Below are 23,907 nucleotides of genomic sequence, written 5' to 3'. Positions count from 1 at the left end.
TCTGCTCTGCTTCCCCTGTCCAAACTTGGCTGAAAACAGAATGCTTTAAGGACAAAAACCAGAACTGTCAGAGACAAACCATGCCATCTGGTGACCTTAATTTCTAACAGGGAACAGGTAAACGTTGTGATTTGTAGCCAGAGGGATGGGTAAAATATCCAAAGCAGGATGACTCATTTTACCAACTGTTGTCAAACATGTCGGCGTTGTTATTGTGCTGGAAACACACACTAAGGACGGTGTCATTGTACAGTGCATAGAGGGGCTGGGAAAGGAGCTTGAAGGTCATGCAGTTGAAGTCAGACCCATCTAAAAGGACCTTTCTGTGGTTTTGCTTCATTCCCACACTGCGCTGGCTGATGCAGACATCTAAAGAGCCTTGGTGAAAAGCAGAATGACCTCCGCTTGGATGGCTGGAGACAGGTCTCCATGGAAGGCAGGGCTTGGGATGACAAGGTCTTACTTTGGCATGACCCAAGAAGAGCCAAGCTTTTGACGTATAAGCTGGAGAAATGGACTGCCTCAGTACTGATGCTGGCTTAGCAGGCTCACCTCATTTGGTGGTGGTGGTCACTGGTGAGCAGGAGCTGTAAGGAGCCATCCCTGAAATGTGATGCAAAAGCTGATGTGTCCAAGGAGCCAGTTGCTCCTTGTGTGAGTGAGGGCACAAGCCATTAAGGTAGGAGCATGTCTGATCTTTGAGGGACCTTCCAGAAGTTCTCAGCTCCTGTAAGAGAGGGAAGACTGCTGAATCGGGAAATCTCCTTCCCCATGAGAGTTTGAGCTCTGTAAGGCCCTTGAATTTGTGCTTCAAGTGGTCCATACCTATTTCTAATGATGGGAGCTTTTCTGAAGGGTTATTCAAACTGGTGGTAAAGTAAGAAGCCAGACTAGATCTGATGGAAATGCACTTGTCTAAACGTCATCTTTCAAATTCAGCAGAAAACCAAATTCTTGACAAGCTGTGCCCTTATTGATCTTAGTGGTGTGAGCTGAATAGGGTCATTGGTTTTGCCAAATTCTGAAATTAATCATTCTTTCCTATTATATTGTACTTTTTCTCATCCATTTTAATTGCATGCAGTATTTTTCTTTCTGTCCTGAATCATGGGGGTGTGCTATTAAATAGCTGCTGCTCTCTATTAGACCAGTTTCTGTGGTGAGCAGTGTGGTTGTTTAATACTTTCTTTTTACCTTGTAATGGAGTTGTGTAGTTTTCCTTGGGGTTTTCAAAGCAATTTGAAAAGTTTAGATAGAAGGTGGGATAAAAGGCCAGAAGATGCTTATTTTTTCCTCCTTTGATCGCTGAAAGCCTCACTTAAGAAAAAATCAAGTGACTCTGACTCACACAGTCATCAGGACGTATATATATGGCCACTAACATTTTTGGATGCAGAAAAAATGCCCTCAGCACTTTGCTGAACAAACTGCTGATATACGGCAGCTGTTCCTTTGTTAAGCCAAATACTAATATCATGTTACTTACATCAGTCATTTTTGGATGTGTGGTTTTCAAGAAAGACCAAAACAAAAATAGCATTTGAATTGCAAGCTTAGAAATTGTGCAGTTTTACGGAGACTTTAGAGCTGACAAAAGAGGGGTTTTTATCACATGACAAATGTTAGTAGTCCAAGTGCATAAAATGTATGTTATATAAATAATGCAGCAGTATAGTTCGGCATATCCTCTCTGCTTTCTGCAAAGGAGCCTGAAGCATTTTCTTGACCCAAATCATACGTGAAAATCAAAGAAATAACTCTTCTGCTGTTCTTAAAAGTAAAAAGAGCTGTAAAGAAAGTCTCGGCTTTGAGAATACCGGTGTTTCTTTTTATTTGAGAAGAGAATAAAGCATTTGAAAATATATTTAATCTGCTGTACACTTAACTGTGATGCCGATTCACACAGGATTGTTTGAAACGGAAAGTGAAGGTGATCCTCTTCTGACACCTCTGCAGCAACCAGATGATTGCAAGAGTAAACATTGGCTGACTTAAACCAACATTGCTTCAGATATCCCCTGCTACAAATGTTGAAGCAATAGGGTGGTGAATGCTCCGAGAAAATCAACAACGATGCTTTTGTTGCTGTTGTTGTTCATTTTTATTTATTTTATTTTATTAGACAACTGCTTTCCATTATAAATAAATAAGGCATGAAGGTTCTCCATACTGTTACAGAGCTGGTAGCCACAGTCGTGTGTATGGCTCCTAATGTTTCTTGAGTTTGGGGCCATAGGGCACCTGAAAATGCAGAGCATGGAAGAGCGGAGCATTTGGTGGTGGGTGGTTTGAGGAGGAGACCTCTGGAGCGGGCATGGTTTGGGCATTGCACTCCTGCCAACTTACCTGCCAAGAAAAGAGGGTATTTTGGGGAGTATTTTTGCACTAATTCCATGGTAAGTGAAAGAAAGGTAGCTCCTCGTAATGTCAAGACCCTAGACTTGGAGGATAATTACATTTTAACAGTCTTCCCCCTCCAAAGCCAGATTCTCATTTATTTATCTCAATGTTGCAAAAATGCCAACCATTTCCCCAAGATTTTGGGATGTAAGCTGGTGAAAATAGAATCCGAATCTGGCCTGAAGTTTCTCCAGGCAGGTACAGAATAGGTAGCTTGCACTGAACTGCTCATTTTTTGTGGCTCAATGCTCAGGGTGTTGCCTAAGCTGTAATGAAATGCTGCTTCTCTGCCTAAAATGTGTGTCTGACCATACAAGGTCAACATCTAGTTCATGAAAAATGGAAACTGGTGATTCCTGAGACTGCAGTGGCCTTTTGGCTGTGTGTTTGCATGTCTGTGGAAGCAAAAGTGAGGAGATTTCAATGCTGGAAAGTGAACTGGAACATGACAGGTGACAACCTTTGGAGACAGTATCTCAGCCAAGAAAGATTATTTTCAGCAGAAAACTGAAATCTGTCCTCTCGACTGGGGAGATGTTCAGAGCAAAAGCGTGGGGCAACGTGTGATCAGTGCTACTGCCAGGGCCAGAGCTCCTGACACCACACGAGTGTGATGCTTTATCCTTCTGCTTGCATGCAAGTCACTGGTAGTCAGTTTTGCAAGCCCATGCAAGCTGTATTTGAGGAGTTTGCTACAATGGGGCAATGACAACCTCTTGAAGAGCACAGCACAGAGGGCTGGTACCCAGACCATGAGATGAAAGCATGTCTCTGAGACCGTAATAGCACTTCTTGTCTAGCTTATGGGAAAGCCCTGGTCATCAAGTTCCTACCAGGCACAGTGCTTCACCTGGGCTGAAATACTGGGGCAGATTTAAAGCAAGGAAATCCCATATGCCTACAAAGTCTGGAGAGTATGGACTGAAATACTAAGTGACACTGATGAAGACAGAACAATCAATTTTGTGTTTCTCTTCAAGTTTTTCCAGTTGCAATGAGCTTGCATTGTAAATAGCTGAAAAACCTGACTGATAAGAGAATGGCTTAAATAGCAAGAACATACTGCCCTTTGGGGAAGGGGAAGGCGTAGACAGAAGTCTCTTGGGTACAAGCGTAGGTTCTTAGCCATAAAACCAAAGTGGAGGGTTGGGCTAGTGTGCTGGAGCAGCCCCTGAAGTTCTGATGGCTTTTTGTTTTATTTTGAAACACTGCGCTCCAGCTGTGGCAGGATGCTGGAGGACATCCAGGCTTTTGCTTGCAGATAATCGGGCTGTAAGACAAGCTGAAAAGGGTGGAGGAGGTGATTTTTTTTTTTTTTTTTTTTTTGTGGTGTGGTTTACGTTGCTCTTGTGATGTCTGGCAGCAGCAGCAACTCAGCAGCAGCAGAGATCCGTCATACAGTTTCTGAAATCTTCTAACTACAATGTACAATTGTCCCAATGAGTTGTCCAGAGCCCAAGCTTAAAAAAGTGAGTTGAGTCTCCGTGACATTTTCTTGCTGTAGACCTCTTGAACCTTCAAAGCAGTGGGGCCACGTGGCGTTTCCTGGGGCTGAAGAGAAGACTTGGCTGTTGCGATTGCACGTGGGAGTTTGCAGAGAGGCAGGACTCATTTGCTGCTCTTGTTTTTCACCTTTGTGGCATTGATGTCTGCTTTTGTTTTCTGGATGCGGGAGAAGATCTCCTTAAAAAGAGCCTTGTACTCAGGCTGGCTCTGCTCCAGCCGCTTGTCCACCGCCTCCACATGTTTGCTGATGGTCTTCTCCATGGTTTTCCGCTCTTCCAACTCGTGTCCCTCTCCCCGGAAGTCTCTGAAGGAGCTGTCGCGAGAGATGGGCCGGGATGTTTGGACCCCTGTGTGGCGCACACTGTCCTTGTGCTGCCGGCATTTGCTCAGGAGCTCTTCGTACTTCTCCAGCAAGGCGTGATACTGCTCATCCACTTCCCTCAGGATGGACATGCCCCGTTTGCGCACATTGTTAGCATGCAGCGTGTAATTGCCCTCGTGCCGGCTCACGGCATCCTTGGTCACGATGGCATTGAGGGCTGTGTCACTGCAGCTTTTCCGGACAGGGTGGTTTGGGGAAGGTGTCATTGATGGCCCATGACTTTTCCCTCCCTCCTCCTCAGACAGGTCGATGTAGTCTGCTTCTGGGGCATTATTCAGTGGCTCGAGGAGGGCCTCAGACAAGTTGTCTTCTCTGCTGAGCAGATACTTCTTGACTTGTTTCATCTGTTGTAGCTCTAGGAGCTCTGCTTCCAGTTCCTTGATGCGCAGTTTGCAGTTCTCCATCTCACACACCCGCTGCTCGAGGTCCGAGTACTCCTGAATAACGGAGGTGTACTCTCGCTCGACCCTCTCCTTCCGCTGCTTCTCCTGGTTGACTTGGGACCTCAGGGAGTTCACCATGGCTTGGAGACGCTCATTCTCCCTCTCCAGTGGCTTCTGGTTGAACTCTGTGGAAGAGCTGTGGACCTGGAACGCGTCCTCATACCTGAAAGAGAAGAAAGACCCTTGAGAGAGTCTGACCAAGTGACAGTCCATCGGGCACTCAGATTGTGTCTTACTGTCGTGTAAGTAATTCCATTGATGGCCAGAAAGGAGACCAAGGAGACCATATGCCTCGTCCCATGTGCCAGGAGACCACAAGGTGTGGCTCTGGCTTTTTTGGACACAGAGACCAGGCTCTGTCTCAGAGAACCTGCCGTCTCATTTGATAGCAGTGATGAAAGACAGGAAGGAAATGAAACCCTAAAAGGCAAAAGACTCATCTAGTTAACAAACAAGCCACCAGCGTTGCCATGAAGCAAGGATGAATGTTCAAGCGCTACCAGTTCAAGAGCTGAAAGTAGAAGGCTTTGAGTTTTTCCTGCTGGAGTTCATCAGCTGCTCACTGTATCATGGAGTTCATCAGCTACTTGCTGCACCCGCCAACAACCCCAAACCCCACCCAACCAAAAACCAGAAGTGCAGGCTCTGCTGTCCTGTGTCTGGGAGGTGCTCCAGAGAGAGTGGGAGAAGATTTATATAGCAAGGCAGGCAGAAAGAGACTTTTGACAGTGACCCCTTCATGGCTCACTGCTTGGGAAGCGGTAACATGCACTTCCCACTTCCCTCATGGTGCTGTCGGGAAATCATGTTTTTCTCCTCCTCAATGAATGCCCATGGCATCCTATCTGGTTAGAACAGATTGGAAAGAAGCAAGCACTGTGGCTTCCCCTGGGAGGCATGACCGGTGGCAGGGGTATTGAACAGATTTCCAAGTTACTGAAGGGCAGCCTGACCTTCAGAGCCAACTGCAGAGCTGCAAGCTGAACTGAGGTCCCGAGGCACTGGGGGGAGAGTGGGATTGGGGGACGGGGGGAAAAGAACCACAGAGACATTAAGTGGATTTTGCTGGGGGTTAGGTTATGGCCTCATAAACATCCCCATTGCTGCTGCAGTAAGTGTCTTTTGTTTGTATCCTCTGACAGAGGATGCTTTCAGTAACAAAGTTTATCGATTGCTTATCTATTTAAAGAAGCCTCTATTATGGACAAAGCTGAGCAAGAAATGCCCTCACGAGGTCAGTGGATTAACACAGTGGCTGGGTTTTAAGGAGAATGAGGTGTGCTATAGTGCTGAAGGTGTTTGTATAGCACTTGGCAGCATGTGGCGTATCTTGGTATGTGACTGGTGCTCCTGGTGGGTACTGGAGTCATACAGGACAAAATGCACCATCTCAACTGGTTTCAGTGAGCCAGAGATGCTGGTACTGTGCTGGGAGGCAGCTGCAAAGGAAAAATGGGCTGTGCTGCTTTGGGAAGGGAAGCTGCGTAGGCAGCTCAAGGTAAGGGTCCTCTTCACGTGATGTGTTATTGGGTGGGCTGTACCGGGAGAGGCTGGTTTGAGCCATCTAGAGCTCAAGCAATGTGTCCTGTCTGGTGTGTGTTCCGACACAGCTCCCTGCCAACGTGCCAGCAGAGTCCCAGCCCCTCCAGGCAATGCCTGTCCCCTGCAGCCTGGCCCGGTGCAGCTGCCTGAGGTATCCAGATCCTCCTGGGTAGCCATTCTTGCCCTCTGAAAAAGAGATTATGTCTCCCCATTCAAGGCATCACTGATGCTGGGATCATGAAGGCTCTGCTTTGCCAATGCCACCTGCTTAGGCGGGCAGGTAGGGGAGAGAGAGGTCCTCCCTTCACCTCCAGCATTGAGTTTCAGGCTCTGATGCAGAGCCTAGATCTCTGTGGGGGTGTATGTGGGGTTTTGTGCACCCCCAAGGGGCTAACCCACTGCATCCCCTGTTCATGGGCAGAGGAGGTGGGGGAGAAGGTTGGAGGGGTTGCTAAAGGCAAGGCTCCATACCTGGGGCTGGAGCACAGCTCCTTAAGGCAGGGGAAGGTATGGATCGTTCGGCGCCGCTCCCTCTTCTCCCGCCGAATGCGGAGCTGCTCCAAGCTCCGCATTTCTTCCACTTGCTTCTGCAGCTCCTCTACTTGGTTCTGCAGCCCCTCGATCGTTTCTGTCAAGCTGCAGAGAGAGGAGAGAGCATGGATGAGGAGTCAGGCACTACAGGTCCTTGACGCTGTTTTTTCCCTGCAAGGAAAGCCAGTCTATGGAAGGTGCTTCCAGTTTCTGGCATGTGCCCTGGGAGCATGACAGCACTTGCTTTTCATGGCAGTGGTTGGTCTTTCTCTGTGTGGTCGCTCTTGAATGGGAGTGTTTGTAGAAAAGGGTGGAGGATTGAAGCAGCGGCAAGGGATCATACTAATTTGAGACCCTCTGTCCTCAAATCAGTTGGCTAAAACAATCACCTCTGGGACATAAGCACTGTCCTGGAATATCTCTGCACTAAAAGCAAGCAGGCGAGCTATTTACTCTCTTCCTCTTGTTTCTCTTGTAGAGATAAACACAGAGAGACTGGGCAGAGATTTAGTTTTGTTCTAGCTGTGAACACAGTTTGTAAAACGCTACTCCGAAACTCCCTCTCTGCACAGTCGCTTGCAAAAGATGCTGCATTGCAAGGACATGGCTTAGTCTGTTGTTTCCAGGGATGACCTTATCGTGGGCCTATTTTAGGAAAGAAAAAGTTATTGACAAACTGGTGTTTCAGCACGGACTAGCCAGGGTTTCGCTGAATGCTGGATCTGTGCCTAATGTTTCTGCTGGGCTGTATGCTGGGGACCTCCCTGATATTATTATGTGCCTTGTCTTCAAGGAAACGCATCTGAGGAGGAGGAGGAGAGGCTGCCGTGCCTCTCTCCTGGCAGCTACAGACACTCCTTTATCCAGCCCTCATCCCAGGGGTGTCTGTGTTGTGGCTGACCTCTGCTAACCAGCATCGGTGCAATGAGCTTATGTTGTAAATAGCTGCAAAACCTGAGTGATAAGAGAATGGCTTAAATAGCAAAGACATGCTGCGCTTTGGGGCAGGGGAAAGGTGAAATGAAAGTCTCTTGGGTACAGCATTGCTGCAGTGGGAGGAGGGGAGACCGTACCACTGTATCTTCTGTTGGGATGTCTTGCTTTCCAGCACGAGCTTCTGGTTAGCTAGCTCCAGGTCCCGTGCTGTCAGGTCCAGCTGCTCGTAGACTTTCGCATGCTGTTCATTCATCTGCCGCAACATCTCTAGTTGCTTGGTCAGGTACTGCAAGAAAAAGTGAAACAGAAACACTCCACATGCAAAATCCAGGTTGTTTCACAGGCAGAAATTCCTACAGCCTTTGCTTCCTCTGACAATGTGTTTTGTGGCTGATTTATCCTCTACCTGGTTGAACCTTTTTGCACAGGTGAAATATTCATACCCCTGCCCACTGTAAATACTTTTGTGTCTAAAATAAGATTGAACTTCCCTTGCCCTCTGTGAAGGGCACTAACCTCAATCTCTCTCTATTCAGCTGCTTTTTTATTCCCCGTACCCAAAGAAAGGTGATATCCCTGGGACTTTGACCCTTCACCAAAGTTGACTGAAATTGGCCAATTGGTTACTGGATCATCTAACAGATCGATTGCAGAAGCTGCATTTCCTTGGGAATTCCGGCTAAAACTCTGAGTCCGTGAAATGTGAGGAGACTCACGGTTTCTGCATGTTCAAAGACCCCTTTCTGTGAGTCTGTCATTGCAAGATTTTATCCTGGGAGAGGGGCATCTACCCAAGAGCTCACCCTCAGCTGGGACCAGATCCCAAATCCATGTTGGACATGCTCCTGAAGGGCTGCTTGGGGGGGACAGCTAAATCCATCCACCAGTTTCCTCGGACATCAGCTGTCAGATCCCTGCAGCCATCGCATGCTCCTCTTCTGAACTCGCAGCCCTCCTCTGCCCTGCGTCTTTTTAAAACAGGGGGTTTCTGATCTTTTTTAATTCACAGATCCCTAGAAGTTTTCCAGTGGATGAAAACCCTCCCAGCACAGCAGGTTTAAGCCTCTAAGCGCAGTTCTGTGGGCTCTTAGAAATATTGCCCTGACCCCAAAGGATGCTTGAAACAGTGGTTTAGATTGCAGCTCTTGGAGAAAGAGCTATTTTATGCTTCTAACAAAGGGGGCTGTGTTACAGGCGTGCCGAGGGGCCAGCTGGGAACAAACGCGATTATGAATAACTGGAATCAAGAGGAAGCAGCAGCAGAGCAAAGAGAAGTGAGTGTAAAGGCTGGTGGATGGGCAGGGAAAGGCCAAACATGCCCCAGATGCAACTCGGTGCCAAAATCTGGCATGCACATCTGGGCAGGGGGTGGGGATGTCAGAAGGGGGAAAATCCCAGTTAGTGGGGAAAGGGGATCCTCTCCTGGCCTGGGATGGGCTTTAACTCCCATCCCCATGGCATATCAATTCTTTTCTCCTGGCATCTGAGCTGTTGGCATTGGTTCAAGTGCCCCTTCCTCACCATCGCCCTTAGGTGACGGTGGTGGCTGAGCAGCTCCCGTCCCCACCCCTGGCCCAACTATGTCCCTACCTCGATTTCCTGCACTTGTTCTTCATTGGTGGTGTACATCTGCTGCAGGGAGTCCTCCAGCTCTTTGTTGCGCTCCAGCAGCGTCTTCCCCAGCTCTGCGGCCAAATGCAAGTCTGAAAAGCAGATGGGACAAAGCTGCTGCAGTTCCCGTGGCTCCGCAGGTGGAGTGGTGAGGTCCCCAAATGCTACCACACCAGACACAGTAGCACGTTTTGCATGGCGCTGGTTTTATTGGCAGGTTTTGATATGGATGCATGCTTATGGGACATACGGGATCTGGCCTCTTTTGTCTTGCTGGGCTGCAGGAGCAAGGGGAGGCTGAGCTCGGGACATCTGCAGTTCCTCCATGCAATGAGGATTTGGTGCCTGGCTGTCTGCATAACTATTCTGCACTGCACTACACACTGCGTAGCCAGGATCAGGCCCCAGGCTTGGCTGTGGCAGGTGCTCAGCTCCTCCATCCCGTATCACCAAGACCTGTGGGGCTGAGACGGGCTCAGCATCTGCTCAGAATGAGAGTGAGGGTTGGTACAGCCCTGCAGGGCCTTGGGGATGCTCTGTAAATTATATTAGTATCTCTAATGAAGGGAGTGGCTTGCCTTCCCTGTCAGCCTCCATCCATCACCTGCTAATAGACTGACATGAGTAATAAAGCCACGCGTGGCCCGAGGGGGCTGGAAGCCCCTCCTGCATCTGCCACCCGGGCAGCGCTGCGTCGGCCAGGTCTGCGGCTCTTTCCTTGAGGCAGCTCCAGGATGAGGACAAACTGCTTTGTGTTCACTCTCTGCCGCCTCTAAACGCCCTTAGGAAGCTACTGAAATAGTTAGACTTTAGGAGAAGTGCAGGAAAAAATAGATGTTGACAGTGTGGTCGGCTTAAAATACTGAGTTTGCTGCCTCCTGGGTAAAGAGAAAGCCCCAGGACCCTGTGAGTCCTGTGTTGGCCAAAGCTTGAGCACCTCAGGTGATGCTGTTTGTGGGGCTGGGATGGCACAGCTGGCTCTGACAACATCCCTTTGTTTTCACAGAAATTAGTTGTCTTCTTAAAGCCTGACCTCCTATGATCATGTGGGTTTCTATTTTTCCTGGTGCTTTTAGAGGTGAGTTTCTAGCTCTTATGGTGGCAGCCTGAAAATCTGACCTTAAACCTTCAAAAAGGTAAGGAAATGGGTCCTGGCATGTGTTATTGCTCTTTCCCTCTCTGGTACGGTTATCATGCAGTTTTAGATAATTAAGGAGTGGCAATCCTGCAGTGTGTGAGGGGACCTGGGTCTCCTGCCCTGGTGTGTTCTCAGCCCATCGTAACGCTCCTCTCTAGTCTGCAGCTAATGATGTGTTTTGCAAAGGCTCTGCCAGGGCTGAGAGCAGCTATAATTTCTTCCAGTGGTTAATTTGGCCATGCAGTTGATTGGGAAAGAGGGATACTTGGTGAGTAAGACAAGAAGAAGGGGAACCAGGATGCCTAGGATGTATTCTGAGCCTGGGAAAATCACAGATCTCACACTTCAAATGGCACATCATGGAATGAGGCTCATGCTGACCTCTCGGACACGAGTGCTCGCTGGAAGGAGTGCTATTAGTGCTGTCAGTGCTTGGGATGGGGCTTTCCTGATGGATAACACTGCACTGTGGGAAGTGCTATGTTATTAGTTTGGGTGATGGCTGTGTTTCTTTCCATGCGGCTCCAGCGGTGCTGGAGGGCTGGCTCCCCAGGTGTGGCCCAGCCAACAGCTGCTCAGTGTGTCCTCACATCTCCCCTTTACCATGGGAATGCGCTCTCTGGCTGTGGCCTGCATTGCAGGGTGTTATTCTAGGCCGTGACCTTTTTAATTATAATCCTCATCACTGCACAGTGATCTGGTCTGAGGGCTGCAATCCCGGCTATCAGTGCAATCAAGATATTGGCATGTTTCCCCATGGACAGACCTCCTCTACCTATTTTTTTTTTTTTCCAAGCACCAAATTTCCCTAGTTTCCAAAGTGCCCTTGGGAGACCGAGTGTTTGCTACACCAGCTGGGGATGGGGGAACAGCCAGATGCCAGCAGAGATGGAGGACAATTTGTGCCTGTAAGCTGCTTGGGGCTGTATTTAATGGCAGGGCCACCTTGCCAGAGCCAGTGGTGTCGTTGGTGGAGGCCGGCACCTTGTAAATTGCATCCCTTGCAGCAAGCAGGACCCCAGCACAGAGGCGTGTAGCAAGAGGGCTCTGTGCTGCGCTCCAGGTAATGAGTCAAGTGTGTCCCCGGCCCTGTGGATTACACCAGTGCTCTCCCACCATATGGCATCCAATTTAATCAGCTGGGGTTGAGTTAAGTGGATTAGGCAGTGTAAGATCCTGCATTGTAATTTAAAGGGCTCTGTCAGCAATAATTTAATGGGGGAAATGGGCAGCGTTTGGGGACGAGTGGGAAAGAGGCAAGAACAGGGCTGAGCTCTGAGGAGGAAATTGATTCTTCATTTCCATTTTGAGCATAAGGGCCTGGGAGACTCCAGGCTTGAAGGACACGGGGGAGTTGGTTCTTTTAGTGTCTTTTAACTGCCTCAGACCTCATCACACGCACACTCACTCACTCTGCCTGCCAGCCAAAGCATCCTCTGTAATCCTGTCTCATCCATCCCCTTCGTGCCCGAGTCCTCTTCCCCACCTGTTGGTCTCCCCCAGGCTGTGGGACTGTGGGGAGGGAGGGGATGCTGCGTGGAAGTGCTTTAATGTTGTCTTTAGACCGGATCCCTCTTGATCTTTGCACTAATTGTGTCTCTGCACAGGCTTGGGGAGCACACAGCTCCTCTCCTTCGAGACCTCAGAAACCTGAATGTGAATTTTTCAACAAGTTGTTTGGGGTGGGGGGAAAGAACTATTTAGGAATTTGGGGATTCTCTCTGCATAATGCTGTGGTTTCCCACAATTTTTTGTATTCCTCTTTGCTGCTCCACTCTCAGATCAGCCAGCCAGTGCTGTACGACTTGCCCTAATTTAGCAGATATGCTGATGCCTCCCTTCCCCCTCCCCTCTCAACACAGAAGGAGAAATAAAGTGGTGGGGAGCGGCTGTGCTGTGTGTCCACTCGATGTGCCCGACCCCTCTGCAGCCTGCCTGCGCTGAAGGCACCGCTCTGAAACGGCCAATATTCAACTTAAAAACGGGGAGCCTTGGTGTTGCCCAAGTCCTATTTTGGAGAGGACTGCGGATGCAAACTGTCCTGGGCAGCACCAGCTCGGTGCCCTCTGGCTCTCTGTACTGCAAGTGCTGACGTGACCCTTCTAATTAACACCAGCCAAGGAGACACCCCGCGTCCCCAAACAAAGAGCTGCGCCTACAGAGCAAAGCGGAGGGAGGGACGGAGGCTGCGTTTCCCTGCAAGCTGCCACGGGAAAGGCGCCTGAGCAAGAAGGGAGGGGAAGAGAAGAGAGACCATATGGTGGGAAGGGAGCAGGAGTTGAATCCAAGCAGCGCTCAGTACAGGCGAGCGTGGCCAGGCAGTGCACCCAGGAGGCAGCTGTCCTGGAGCTGCAGAGATCATCGTCATCAGCCCAGAGATAATTCCGTTGGCTCTGTGTTGCTGGGGAAACTTGAAAAAAATCCTGATCCAAAAGCTGTAGCAGGTTATCTTTGACTGAAAGAGGCTGAGGAACAAACTGCGGAGTGTTCCCCCGCTGCAGCATCCTGTGGCAGCGCTGGCACAGGCAGCTGTGTGCTACACGGGGCTGCTGCGGAGCTGGGTGCTTCCCCAGCCTTTGCAGCAGCTTGCAATGAGGTTCAAAGAGTGTTTGGAGCTGTTTCCGCCTTCCCAGTGCTGTCCTGCATCTATTTGGGCAGAGCAGACTTTGCCACAGCCCACTCTCTGAAGGGGGGGTTTCCCTCCAGCAGCTCCTGGTTGTGGCTTCGGGGGAGTGTAAGCCTGGTGCCGGGCAGGGGAGGTTTCGGCTGCTCTCAGCATAACAGTGATCCAGTAGCTATTCAGATGGTCCTCGTAAATATGGCTTTCTGGAGGAAGCCACCATCTGGAGCAGCCACTTTGGGCTTTCCCCCATCATCTCTCTTGCATCGAGGGATTTGTGTGTTTAGGCTGTGAGAGAACGTGCCCGCTGCTCTGAGCACAGGCGAGGCGTGCTGTGCTTTGCTCCTCACCTTTAAATAAACCAACCTTCTCCCCCTCCTGCAAGACGGGCAGGCTTGCAGGGGGTGATAGAAGTCCTTTGGCTTGTGGTGCCAAAAAGCAGAGGTTCATGGCGCATGTGTTTGCAGGGCCTTTTCAGCTAAGCATCTATGAAGGAATTGCTTGTGGTCCCTTCCTAAATGTGGGGCTGCTCCTCTCCTGCTGCTGCAGATGGTGAATTCACCTGCTAAAGAGCGGGGAGGAGCAGCTAGGAGAGCTCTGGTGTGGAGGTCTCTGGAGGAAGTTCAGGGTGCTTGTTAGCTGATGGATGGGGTTGGTTGAGAGTTAAGAACTGATGTTTAATGCTGTTGACGTTTAATTTAATTGCATTTGCTGTCTGCTCCATTACACACGGGTACTTAGAGTCAAGGGTAGGTGCAATTATTCCTTTCAAAATCTAAATAAATGATGCTATGCTGGCTTACCCCAGGTTAGGGTGTACTTGCTGCTCATTTATTTTTCTTCTTCGTTGCAAGGGATTGCGCTGTCTGGATATATTACAATGAAGATCAGCTTTTGTATATCACTTACTGCTGCTCCATGACAGGTGATGGCGGCAATCTGTGTACTTAGCCTTTATAAGCCTTTGCAATGGAACGTGCTGGGGTACAGAGAAGCAAGTGCCATCTGACAGCATCTTGCAAACAACCTGCAGGCATATCTGGATGTGAAAAAGCATTTTCAACATGCCCATTCCACAGATGATAGTGTTTCCTATGGCCAGGCAGAGCTTTCAGAGAGGCACCAGTGCTACTGCTGAGGCATGGATTCTCCATCCCTTTACACTGGCATAACTTGGACATTCCTACCCAAAACAGCTTTGCACTTGATGTTCTGTGTGTTTTTCATGGGGACCTGCCATTCTGGTGTAATCAGGTGTACCACAAAGGCAGGGTTTGCTTTGCAGAGCAGCCCAATGCAGCAAGGGGGAAAGGTGCCTCTCGCAGGGCTGGGTGAGTGCAGGCAAGAGGTGTGCATGAAGTCCCTTGCAGCACAGCCACGTCCTCCCTCTTCTCCTCCTCATTTCAAACCGTGGCTCTAGCTGGGCTGAGCTGATGTTGGGTACATGGGCATTTCTGTTAGCCTAATGAGATTTGCTGGATTTCCTGCTTGCTTGCTTTCTTCCTTTTCTTTCCCTTTTCCTTCTCTTATGTAATCTGTTACGTACCCCTGGGCTCCCTTTGGCTTTGCAAGCTTCCCTGGTAGAGGGGGAGCTCGGGTGGTGGCAGAGAGATGGGGTTTGCAGGGGGTTGAGGCAAGCACAGCGCAATGAGAGCAGCTCCCTTTGTGCTGTCTCTAGTCCCCTGAGAAAAAGTGGCACCACCAAGGACTGGAAAACCCCGACAAGGGGCTCAGGGGTGCACTGTCTGGACCGTGCCGTGCTGCAGGGAAGCCCTCCAGCCTTCTCAGCCCCTGCTGCTCCCTTCCTTGCTTTCTGTATTTTTCAGTCCTATTCAGTATTTCCTTTCTATCAGCTCTTCTTTTTTTATTCTTCTCAGATGCTCATCAGGCTTTTTTGATTTAATTGATGCTCACCTTTTTCTTTCTGCTCTTCATTATTCTGTGTCCCAAAGCCTCCCCTATATGTTAACGTTTGAGACGTAGGATGGTTACCTCTGCTTATAAGCTGTACATGTCTATACAAATACATACACAGCAGTGCCATCCCTGTGCCCACAGCAATCAACGTGCATTTAGCCGAGTTGTTAGAGCATGATAACACAGAGTATGTTATTAGGCCATGGTTGGGCCCTATCTGCATCTTTCTCCGCTGTTCTTTTATCTAAACAGCCTCGGTACCCGTGTTTGCTTTGTAGGCTAAAATGGTTTCAAAGAGCTCAGTGATTGGTGGCTTGGAGGCTCTGATAGTGCACCTGGATCAGAAAGCGTCCTAAATAAATACATACAAGTCGAGTTGTTGGGGAGAAGAAGTGGAAGAGGAAAGAGGAAGGAGAAAGGCAGCCAGTGCTTTCCTGTGTGCACCCTGCCTCCAGGCAGCAAAGCTCTAACTAATTAATTATGGTGGGATGCAGAGAACTGTGAATAGAGGCTTTCACTCTTTTAAAGCTAAAGACACAGACACGTGGATTGATGCCACGTGGGAATCTCATCTCCCCAGTGTGTTTTGGGGGCAGGAGGTTGTAACTGACCCAGGATGGACAAGGAGGATTAGCTCCAGGGAGACTTTACATGTTGTCTTTTGCTGCTGCTGCACCACAGCACTGTGCATGTGCAGAGCCCCAAGCAAAGGTGACCTGCGAAGGGGAGGTCAGCATGCTCGCATGGCAGGGCACGGCACCTACAGCAATGGGCTGTCACAACCACGTCAGCTCTTCAGCCCTGCTCGTGCTCACTCAACGTATTCTCCTAATCTGAGCCATTGCCAGCCAACTCGGCTGCCCTTGCTGCCCTCTTGCTGGGGGGAGGCAGGCGGGACCACCAATCCTGAGCGGTCTCTCGGGGACCAACCAAGTTCCAGCATGAATGCCACCTGCAGCAGCCCCCAAGACCACCACCAACACCGCGGCTGCTTGTTACTCCTGTCTGCTACTTCTCATGTGCCAGAGGCATGTAGGTACAGAGAAGATCCTTCTTCCACAGCCATGTATTACATCTAAAGGCAGAAAACAGCCTGACCCTCTGCAGGGACACCAAAAACCTGCCCACCTCTTCTCTAGCAGCCCCTATCATCTTGCACGCTGCTGCCCCACTACTGCTCCCTTCCCATCCACTGCTGGGAAATGCTCTGAAGCCCTGTTCCTCCAGGTGCTAAGCTCACATACAGCCCAGCTGCCTTGTGACTGGCTATTGGTACTGGTTGGAGATGCTGCCCGTGTGGGAAGAGGTCCTGACCTCAGATGAGTGATCGGTGCCATTTGTGGAGCTATGCAGGAAGAGCACAGTGGTGTAGCCTTACAGTCTGAGTTTGCAAGGAAAGGGAGTGATGAAATACTTGATGTACTCTCAAGATGGTGTTATTTATGCCCATCACCAGTCCTAAGCAGGATGCAGGGGAAGGCCTCTTTCAGGAGCCCAACACCAAAACCAGTGTCCCTGAAGCAGCTCTGCTGCAAAGACTGATGCTCAGAGGGATGTGCTGCGCTGCTCCTTGCTCTGCCTCCTCCTGCAGAGACCAGTGCTCAGCCACCACCTCTCAGTCCAGCGTCCCTTCCCAGGACTCAACACTTGCTTGTGGGCCAATTAAACTTGGAGGACAGCATGATAATGTCCTAGCTCCGACTGCTGTTGCTGCAGCTGCATAGTTGGAAGAGGTCAGCATGGACCTGGATACTACACACTTGAAGGACTGAATTCTTCAGGAAGAAGACAAGTTAACTGAGCAGTGCCAGGGCAGCTGCACTGCACACAGGATAAACTAGTGACTTCCCAGAAGGCTGCAGAGGGGAACAGGCTGTTTAAACCATTAAAAGAACTGTCACCTTTTGGAGACAAGGTTTACAACTGCTTGTTAAATATGTATGGGGGAAAAAAAAAAGAACAAACCCTAACAAAAAATCCCTTTAAAATTTCCAGCTGTGCAAAGACCAGCAGTTGTGCAACACCTGGTCTCATTCCTCCAGGGTATTTTGTATTGGAGATATTTTCCTAAATTCTTGGCCCACATATGTGTTTTTGAGTGTGTTAAGTAGAAGAAGCTTTGGAAGCCCTAATGATGCATTTAGTGAGCACACAGATGTACTAGTTGGGTGAGGTGGGAATATACCACTGTGCTGCTCTGGGAAAGGCCTTTTAGCAGAGGAGATGGAGTGTGTGCAGGAGCGAGAAAACTGTGCGTTGGCCTGAGTGCTGGTACTGCTTTTAGCAGGAGCAGGATCGGACTCTGGTGCTGTCACAGCTCTAAGTGGTTCCTGACTGTCACACAGAGTCAGTGCATCCGCCCTGTCACCAGCCAGCACTGGCTGGTACAGGAGGAAAGAAAGAGGATTGGAAAATGCAGGGGTGGGGGGACAGCCTCTGCGTGCAGGGCGTTAGCGGCCGCTGCCTTGGCTCCCAGTCCCTTGGGCTCAGGGCTGCTGTGGGAGGAATGTCCTTCAGGACTCGGACCGTAAATCCTTCGCACATGGCCTTGCCAAGGAGAAATGCCACTGTTAGCTGATTGTTTCAAGATGGGAGATATGGAAAACTCTTTCTTTTTTTTTTCTTTTTTTTCCCTTTGCCTCTCCTTTCCTTTCCAGCAGTTCCTCTAATTCTGCTCCCTCCCACAGCTGGATTATGTGCCTGGGGTTCAGCAGATGTAGAGAGGAGCTTCTGTGAGAGACTAGGAGGGAGATCCTGGAAGTTGCTGTGTGGAGCTCTCTTATGCCTTGTTTTCTTGCTGCCTTCACATAACAGGGGAATTTTTATAGTAGGAAAATATGTGTGTGTGTGTGTGTGTATATATATATATATATATATACACGTGTGTGTGTGTGTATATATATATACACACACATTTTTTTCCTCCCTAGATTTGCAGGCTCTCCTCCCTTCCTTAGTCTAACCTAACTGTCATTTTATTTCCTTGTCTCCTGGGACTTCCCTAGTCCCTCTTGTCATTCCCAAGCAGCTCAGCAATTAGTCACTGAAAACTTTCCACTTCCATAAGCTACCTGCTCTACTGCACTGCTAAATAAGTAAGTGGCTCAGCTACTGCAGGCAAAACTCCATCCTTCTGGCTTGCCACTGGGGAGGAAGGACAGCGAGTTAACTGCTGTGCTCCTGGAGGACAGGCAAGCTGCGTGGCTTGTCCTCTGAGCTGGACTGCTGGGATAACCGCATCACAAGGGACAGAATTTAGGGTACCATCTGCTCCTCACTGCAGTGAATCCTTTGGGCAAGCCGACAGTGAGTTGCAGCTACATGGACCACCCCACGTAGGCTGGGTGATGCAGAAAACAGGCAGGTGTGGGTGCTAGCACTGATCCCCTGGTTCATCCCAACGTTGGGGGCCAATCACCAGAGTGCTGGTGACCCTGTGTCTTTACATGGATGAAGTTGGGAGTGGTGCAAGCTCAGCACCTTGTGTCATTTTCCTTCTTAGCATGCAAGCAATCAGATGCTTGGCAGGAGGAGGAGGAGGAATTAAAATAAGATACTTAAATGTGTAGACCTTTAGAGGTTACAGCTGTAAAGTCCTAAGCCTGCATTGCAGATGGTTTGGCCCCAAAGCTTCTGTGGCTGCCCAGGAGGAAAGGACTATCAGTCTTGCAGTGGCAATGAGATGATGTGCTGGTTCTTGTACTACCTCTGGTCCTGCTGGCTAACTCGGAGCGGTACAAGGCCATTTTACTTACACGAGAGGAATCACCCCAGCACTTAGGTTGTATTTAGGCTCCAGAGACTGCAAGGGTGGCTTTGAGAGATCTCCTCTTGGGCTGCACTCTCTACTCTTTGGCTTAGACCTGAATGCTGGCAGGGAGACAGGGAGGCTGGGAAGATCAGGGAATGCAGTGGGGTGACTGCGAGGAGGACTCTTCTTTGGAGATTGCTGCGGGGGAGATAGCTGCTGGGTCTGGTCTCTGCTCTGTTTGGATCCAGATGCGATTGAGTTGGCACGCAGCCGTTCTGAACACAAATGCTTCTGATGAACAGAAAAGGTGTCCCCACTTATCCCCAACTCAGACTCTCTAATTTTAGCTCATTCATTCTCTTGGGGTCTGGCTGCACGTACACCCTGTACACAGGGTATGATGCAACTGTAGCCACATCATCAGTTCTCAATGGCTGGAAAAAGGTTCACCATCACTGTATTCTGGTTTTAACACTTAGAGGCATAGATTCCCCAGCCTATGGAAGGTGAGGCTATGGCTGAACCAAAGCAGTGCTAACATCTATTCATGCTTGGAAAGCCTGGCAATAAGCAAAGCCATGCTACCAAGCAATTTGAGCTCCATTTTTACTGCTTTCTTTAAATCAGAAAGCCTTCCCAGAGGGAACATCATAAGAATGAAACACCTCAGAGGACACCACTACTGTTTCCATGTCACTGCCAAGTCTCCTGGCTGGGATTTGAGTTTCTGCTTCTATGTGCTAAGGCATCTTGGTATAACGCCTTGAACCATGCAGGCTTACGGCATGCTAGGAAACAGGTGAAGGAATCTGAAAGGCACCAGCTTCGTTTGGACGAGGCTGGAAGGGCCTTGAGGCTAGGGACCAGATCTTGCTGCCTCCAAGGCAAGCGGTGGATGCAATCAGTTGCTGTGGGCACTTCAGGGGAACAAAAGAGCAATTGGCATTTATTTTCTTGAAAAAAATGAGTTATTTCAGCAAGCCAAAGCTCTGTGGAGGATGGGGAGGAAAGTAACAGGTGCTCGGAGTGGAGCTGGAGGCATTTTCCTCTGTGGTGCTAAAATGGTTAATTAACCAAGTCATCACAGAGCTCCCAGTTAAGCCATCCGTTGCTTAGCAAACAGTTTTGGATGTAAATGTAATAAATATTTGATGCTGTGAAATGACGATAAAGGCCCAGCAACCAACTAGTTCACATAAGAACCTTCTCTGCTCTCCTAGCTTAGGTTGCTTCTCGTTTCTCCCACCCCTCGCTCCTAAGGAACAGTCTTTAAGCCTATGCTTTTGTCCTCCGCCTTCCTGGTGCTGCTGCCAGGTGTGGGTTTCTGTGTGACCCTGGACTGTTGGCATGCCAATCCTCTAAGTAATGCTGGCCCGCAACCGCCTTGTAATTGTGCTGTGCTAGACATCTTCCACCATACTTCCACCTTCCATTTCCAACCAACAGCTTCACAGCTGTGCTGTCACCAAAGACCTCTGGATGCTGCTATGGCTGTAATGCAAAGGCGCAGTGTACGTGGACAAAGTCTAGCACTGTCCTTCATTGATGCTTTGTGCACCATGCAAATTAATTACGGTTGTAATTACCCTGTAGGACCTTTCCAGTTGGCTGATTTTAGTTAAAGCTTTCCCCGTCTCTCCTTCTGGGTTTGTGCAAGCCTGTGCAGCCCCCATTCATACAGGAGGCTGCAAACCCCACAGCTGGGCTTTGTTTTGGGTCTGTTTTCCTCCAGTCCTGTATGTGCTCAAAGGTGGAGTCTATCCCCAGCATCAATCCATCATCCGGAGGCAGTTATTCTGCATTTACACTGGCAGGACAGAGCTGGGAACCTGGCCTGCAGTGGGAAGGTGGTTTTATTGTTGTGAGCCAGTTGTACGGTGCCAGTGCTGACTCATGAACCTGATACTGGGGACAGTGTTGGGCTAAAAATCAATTGGTCCCACGTTGTTCAACACTCCCTATATTCATCCATAGTTCTGCTGTTCCTCAGCCTGCATCCTGCCCCTGGACCAGTGCCCAGGCCCCTTGTGAGCCATGGGAAGACGTCACCCAGAAATGTGAATTTCTGACCATTCAAAGGCTGCACTGTTCATTCAGCTGATAGCTCCATCTCTGTGCTCTGCCCTGGCTTAATCTGAAGGTTGTGTTTCAAAGAACAGGGCCCAGTATCCTGCTATTGATACTTCCTGTTAACTGAGAAATTGGGTTAAAAACGAGCTGCAGCAATCCCTGGGGGGCTGCTTGCTGGGCCTCTGCCCTGCAGCTGAAGTTGTGTAAACTTTAAATCATGACATAATGTACTGGAGCAACGGTGGGCAGAGGCACTGCAGCTGGACGGCACGTCCCTACTGACAGTCAGCTGGCTAAAGCAAATATATAACTGTACCGTACCTATAGCGCAATGTGTCAGAGGGGTGCTGTATTTCGGTAGGAATGATTTTTCCCTATGCATTGACAAATCAGTTCAGTTCATTCCTGGGCCACTGGCCTGAAACAGGACTTCTTCCAGTTATTTACTTACTGCGTGTCGACTCAAAATATTAAGATAAGTAAAATAAAGAAGCCCCGAATACCCACAGCCACCAACTGTCCAGCCTTAGGATAAACATTACGTAGAACTAGTGCAAACGTAGGTACAGTTACTTCAAAACAAACTACACAAGTTTATCCTCTAACAAGGCTATTTCTGCTGTTTGAAACTTGGCCTTGATTTTTTTTTTTTTTCCCCCTCCTTCCCAATTTCTCCTGCTTTTATGGCTGATTGGAAAAAATCTCCAGCAGTAATGAGGTGACTTAGAAGCTGAAGACCCCTCTGGATTTAGGCTTGGCCAGCAAAAGCTTTTGGGAGACACTTTCAGCATCCTCAGCTTAGCAACACATTATTTCTGATGTATTAATTTCTAACTAGTACGCCTGCTAACGCTACCTGCAACTGCTCTGAGATGAAAGCAATGTCGTAACAACCCATGTTTGATTCTGGCAGCCAGTCTTCTGGGGAACCAGCTTCCTTGTGGATGTAACACACCAATTTTTTTACCCCCCTGGTGCTCAGGACAGATTTGGGCTCCCTGCCTCCCTCCGTCGGGTTTAAACTTTCCACGGCCAGGACAGTGGCTTGGAGCCGCGGAGCCGAGATTTCCACGGAGGTGCCGTCGCAGGACGAGGCGCTGGCTTTGCCAAGCAAGTATGAGCCTTGAGAGAAGGTATCCCACCCTCCTGTACCCGGGATTTGCCCCCTTTTCTGCCCCCGCATCCCCCTGGCCCCCCATCCCTGGCAGCTTGCGGGGTGTCCTCATCCTTACCCTGCTCCAGGTCCTGCTGGTCGTACCAGGGCTCCTCTTCCTCGCTCTGAAACTCCTCCATCCTGTCGGCGCTCAGCATTTAGCACCAGCGGCCCGGGGAGACGCGCAGCATCCGCCGAAGGGGACCCCGCCGCCGCAAAGCGGGGATGGACGCGGGGATGCGGGCGGGGATGCGGCCTCGGTGCCCCGGGCGGGCCGGGAAGCGGGGGGTGGCACGACGTGGCAGCCGGCGCCTCGCCGCTGCCCCGGCTCTGCCTGCCCGGGGGGCGGCTTCCTCCTGCCTCCAGGGCCGGGGGAGGCACCGGGGGAGGGATGGAGCGGGGACGTGGCGGCCGGGGCGGGGGGGCACGGCTTGCACGGGGCTGGGGGATGCACAAAGGAAGGAAGAGGGCCCGGCGCAGCCAGGCAGATCCTCTCTCCGCAGCTCGGTGGAGACCTCTAGCATGGAAATGCTGCAAGGAAACCTGGCGAGAGGGAAGGGGGAGGCGAGGCGAGACCGGCCTCCTCCTCCTCCTCCTCCTCCTCCCCTCCGCCCAGCGCTGCCGCGGTCAGCCGGGCGGCGTGGGGCCGCGCCTTGCCTCCCTCCGGGGGGCTGCAGAGAGCGGGGTTTGGGCCTGGCAAGGTGGGGGTGACCCGGGCTGCAAGGCGGAGGGAGCTGCCCCGCGGTCCCCCCTGCCTTCACGCCTCCGGCTGGGTCCCCGCACCCCGGGGAGGTCAGCCAGGAGCAGGACTTGCTCTCGCACCGGTTGGGATGCGGAGGGTGTCCTGGCCTTGCCGTGGGCAAGGCGGTGACTTCGGGCAAGTCTCGGGACCCTTCAGTGGGGATGTCAGTGCCTTCCCTGCCTCGGTGGGTTTGGATGGGTTGCTCTTCAAGGTGGGGGTGTTTCTAAGCTCCCTAGCTGGGGCTGTGAAAGGGGAAACCCCATACAAACAGCCCTATAGCATCATCTTAGCATTGTGTCTTCCCTAGCTCTTCCTCCAACTCTGTGTTCTCCCTGTTTTGCACTCTGATGAGAAATCAGTGCTTCTGATGCAGGTTTCTCTCTTATTTTTGAGGACAAACTCTTGTGTCTTTCTGAAGGGTAGGAGGAGCTTAAAATTGAGGGAAATGAGGATTCGTAGAGTTTTGAGGAGGAGATGTGTCTGTTAAATACAAGTAAGTTCAGAAAAGACTTGGGATTTTGGTACTTGCTTTTCAGCTTAAGGGAATAAGGGTTAGAGAAGGTGGCCTTTCTCCTTCTTGCTGGTGTGGAGTTTGGACCAAGGGCATTTATTTGTCCTTGTCAGTCCTGGAATCCATCAGAGACTATAAGATCCAAATTAACTCATGGGACAGTGGGTTTAGATTTTTTTTTTTTGCCTTCTGTGTGACAGAACTCCCTGGATTTATACTTGATTGCATTACCTTGCAGTGGTGCCTACAGAAAAGGCAATATAAGATGTTTACGCAAGAGCAGCAGACTGTGCATCCAGAAAAGATGGGATCTGTGTCAGAAAACTCTGTCCAATCCAGCAGTGACAGGCAGCTGAGAGCCCCTGGATGATTAAAGTGATGGCTAGTACTCAGCTCTCATGTACAGCAGCAGAGAAGGGAGATAAAGCAGGGAATAAGAGTGAAATTGTAGGCGATTCCTCTCCCCTCCTCTCCTCACAGACCTCTCTATGCACATCTACATACCGCCAAAGTTCAGGGACTGCCTGGAAAGTCTTCTGCCTTAATGCAGCTGCAGACCAGAATCAAGGAGCCTCTTTTAACTTGGTGTTTGTAACTAACTCAGCAAAGTTAATCTGGGAGAAAGCCACCTCCAACTGGCTCCCAGATCTTTTT

At 50.0% G+C, this 23,907-nt stretch overlaps 1 protein-coding gene across 1 annotated transcript; it reads right to left on the bottom strand.

The window, feature by feature from the left end:
• Positions 1–1,614: 1,614 nt before the first annotated feature.
• CDR2L (cerebellar degeneration related protein 2 like) lies at positions 1,615–22,510 on the bottom strand. Its single transcript, XM_072881315.1, has 5 exons — positions 22,080–22,510; positions 9,331–9,443; positions 7,878–8,026; positions 6,745–6,909; positions 1,615–4,894 (listed from the first exon to the last, which is right to left on the bottom strand). Exons 1-5 carry the CDS (start codon positions 22,156–22,158, stop codon positions 4,009–4,011), a joined length of 1,392 nt encoding a protein of 463 aa, XP_072737416.1. The 5' UTR covers positions 22,159–22,510; the 3' UTR covers positions 1,615–4,008.
• Between the last annotated feature and the right edge of the window lie 1,397 nt (positions 22,511–23,907).

Source organism: Ciconia boyciana, chromosome 16 (assembly GCF_034638445.1).
Source record: "Ciconia boyciana chromosome 16, ASM3463844v1, whole genome shotgun sequence".
Taxonomy (NCBI): Eukaryota; Metazoa; Chordata; class Aves; order Ciconiiformes; family Ciconiidae; genus Ciconia; species Ciconia boyciana.
The sequence above is the reverse complement of the archived record's forward strand: the minus strand, read 5'-3'. Positions and strand labels throughout refer to the sequence as shown.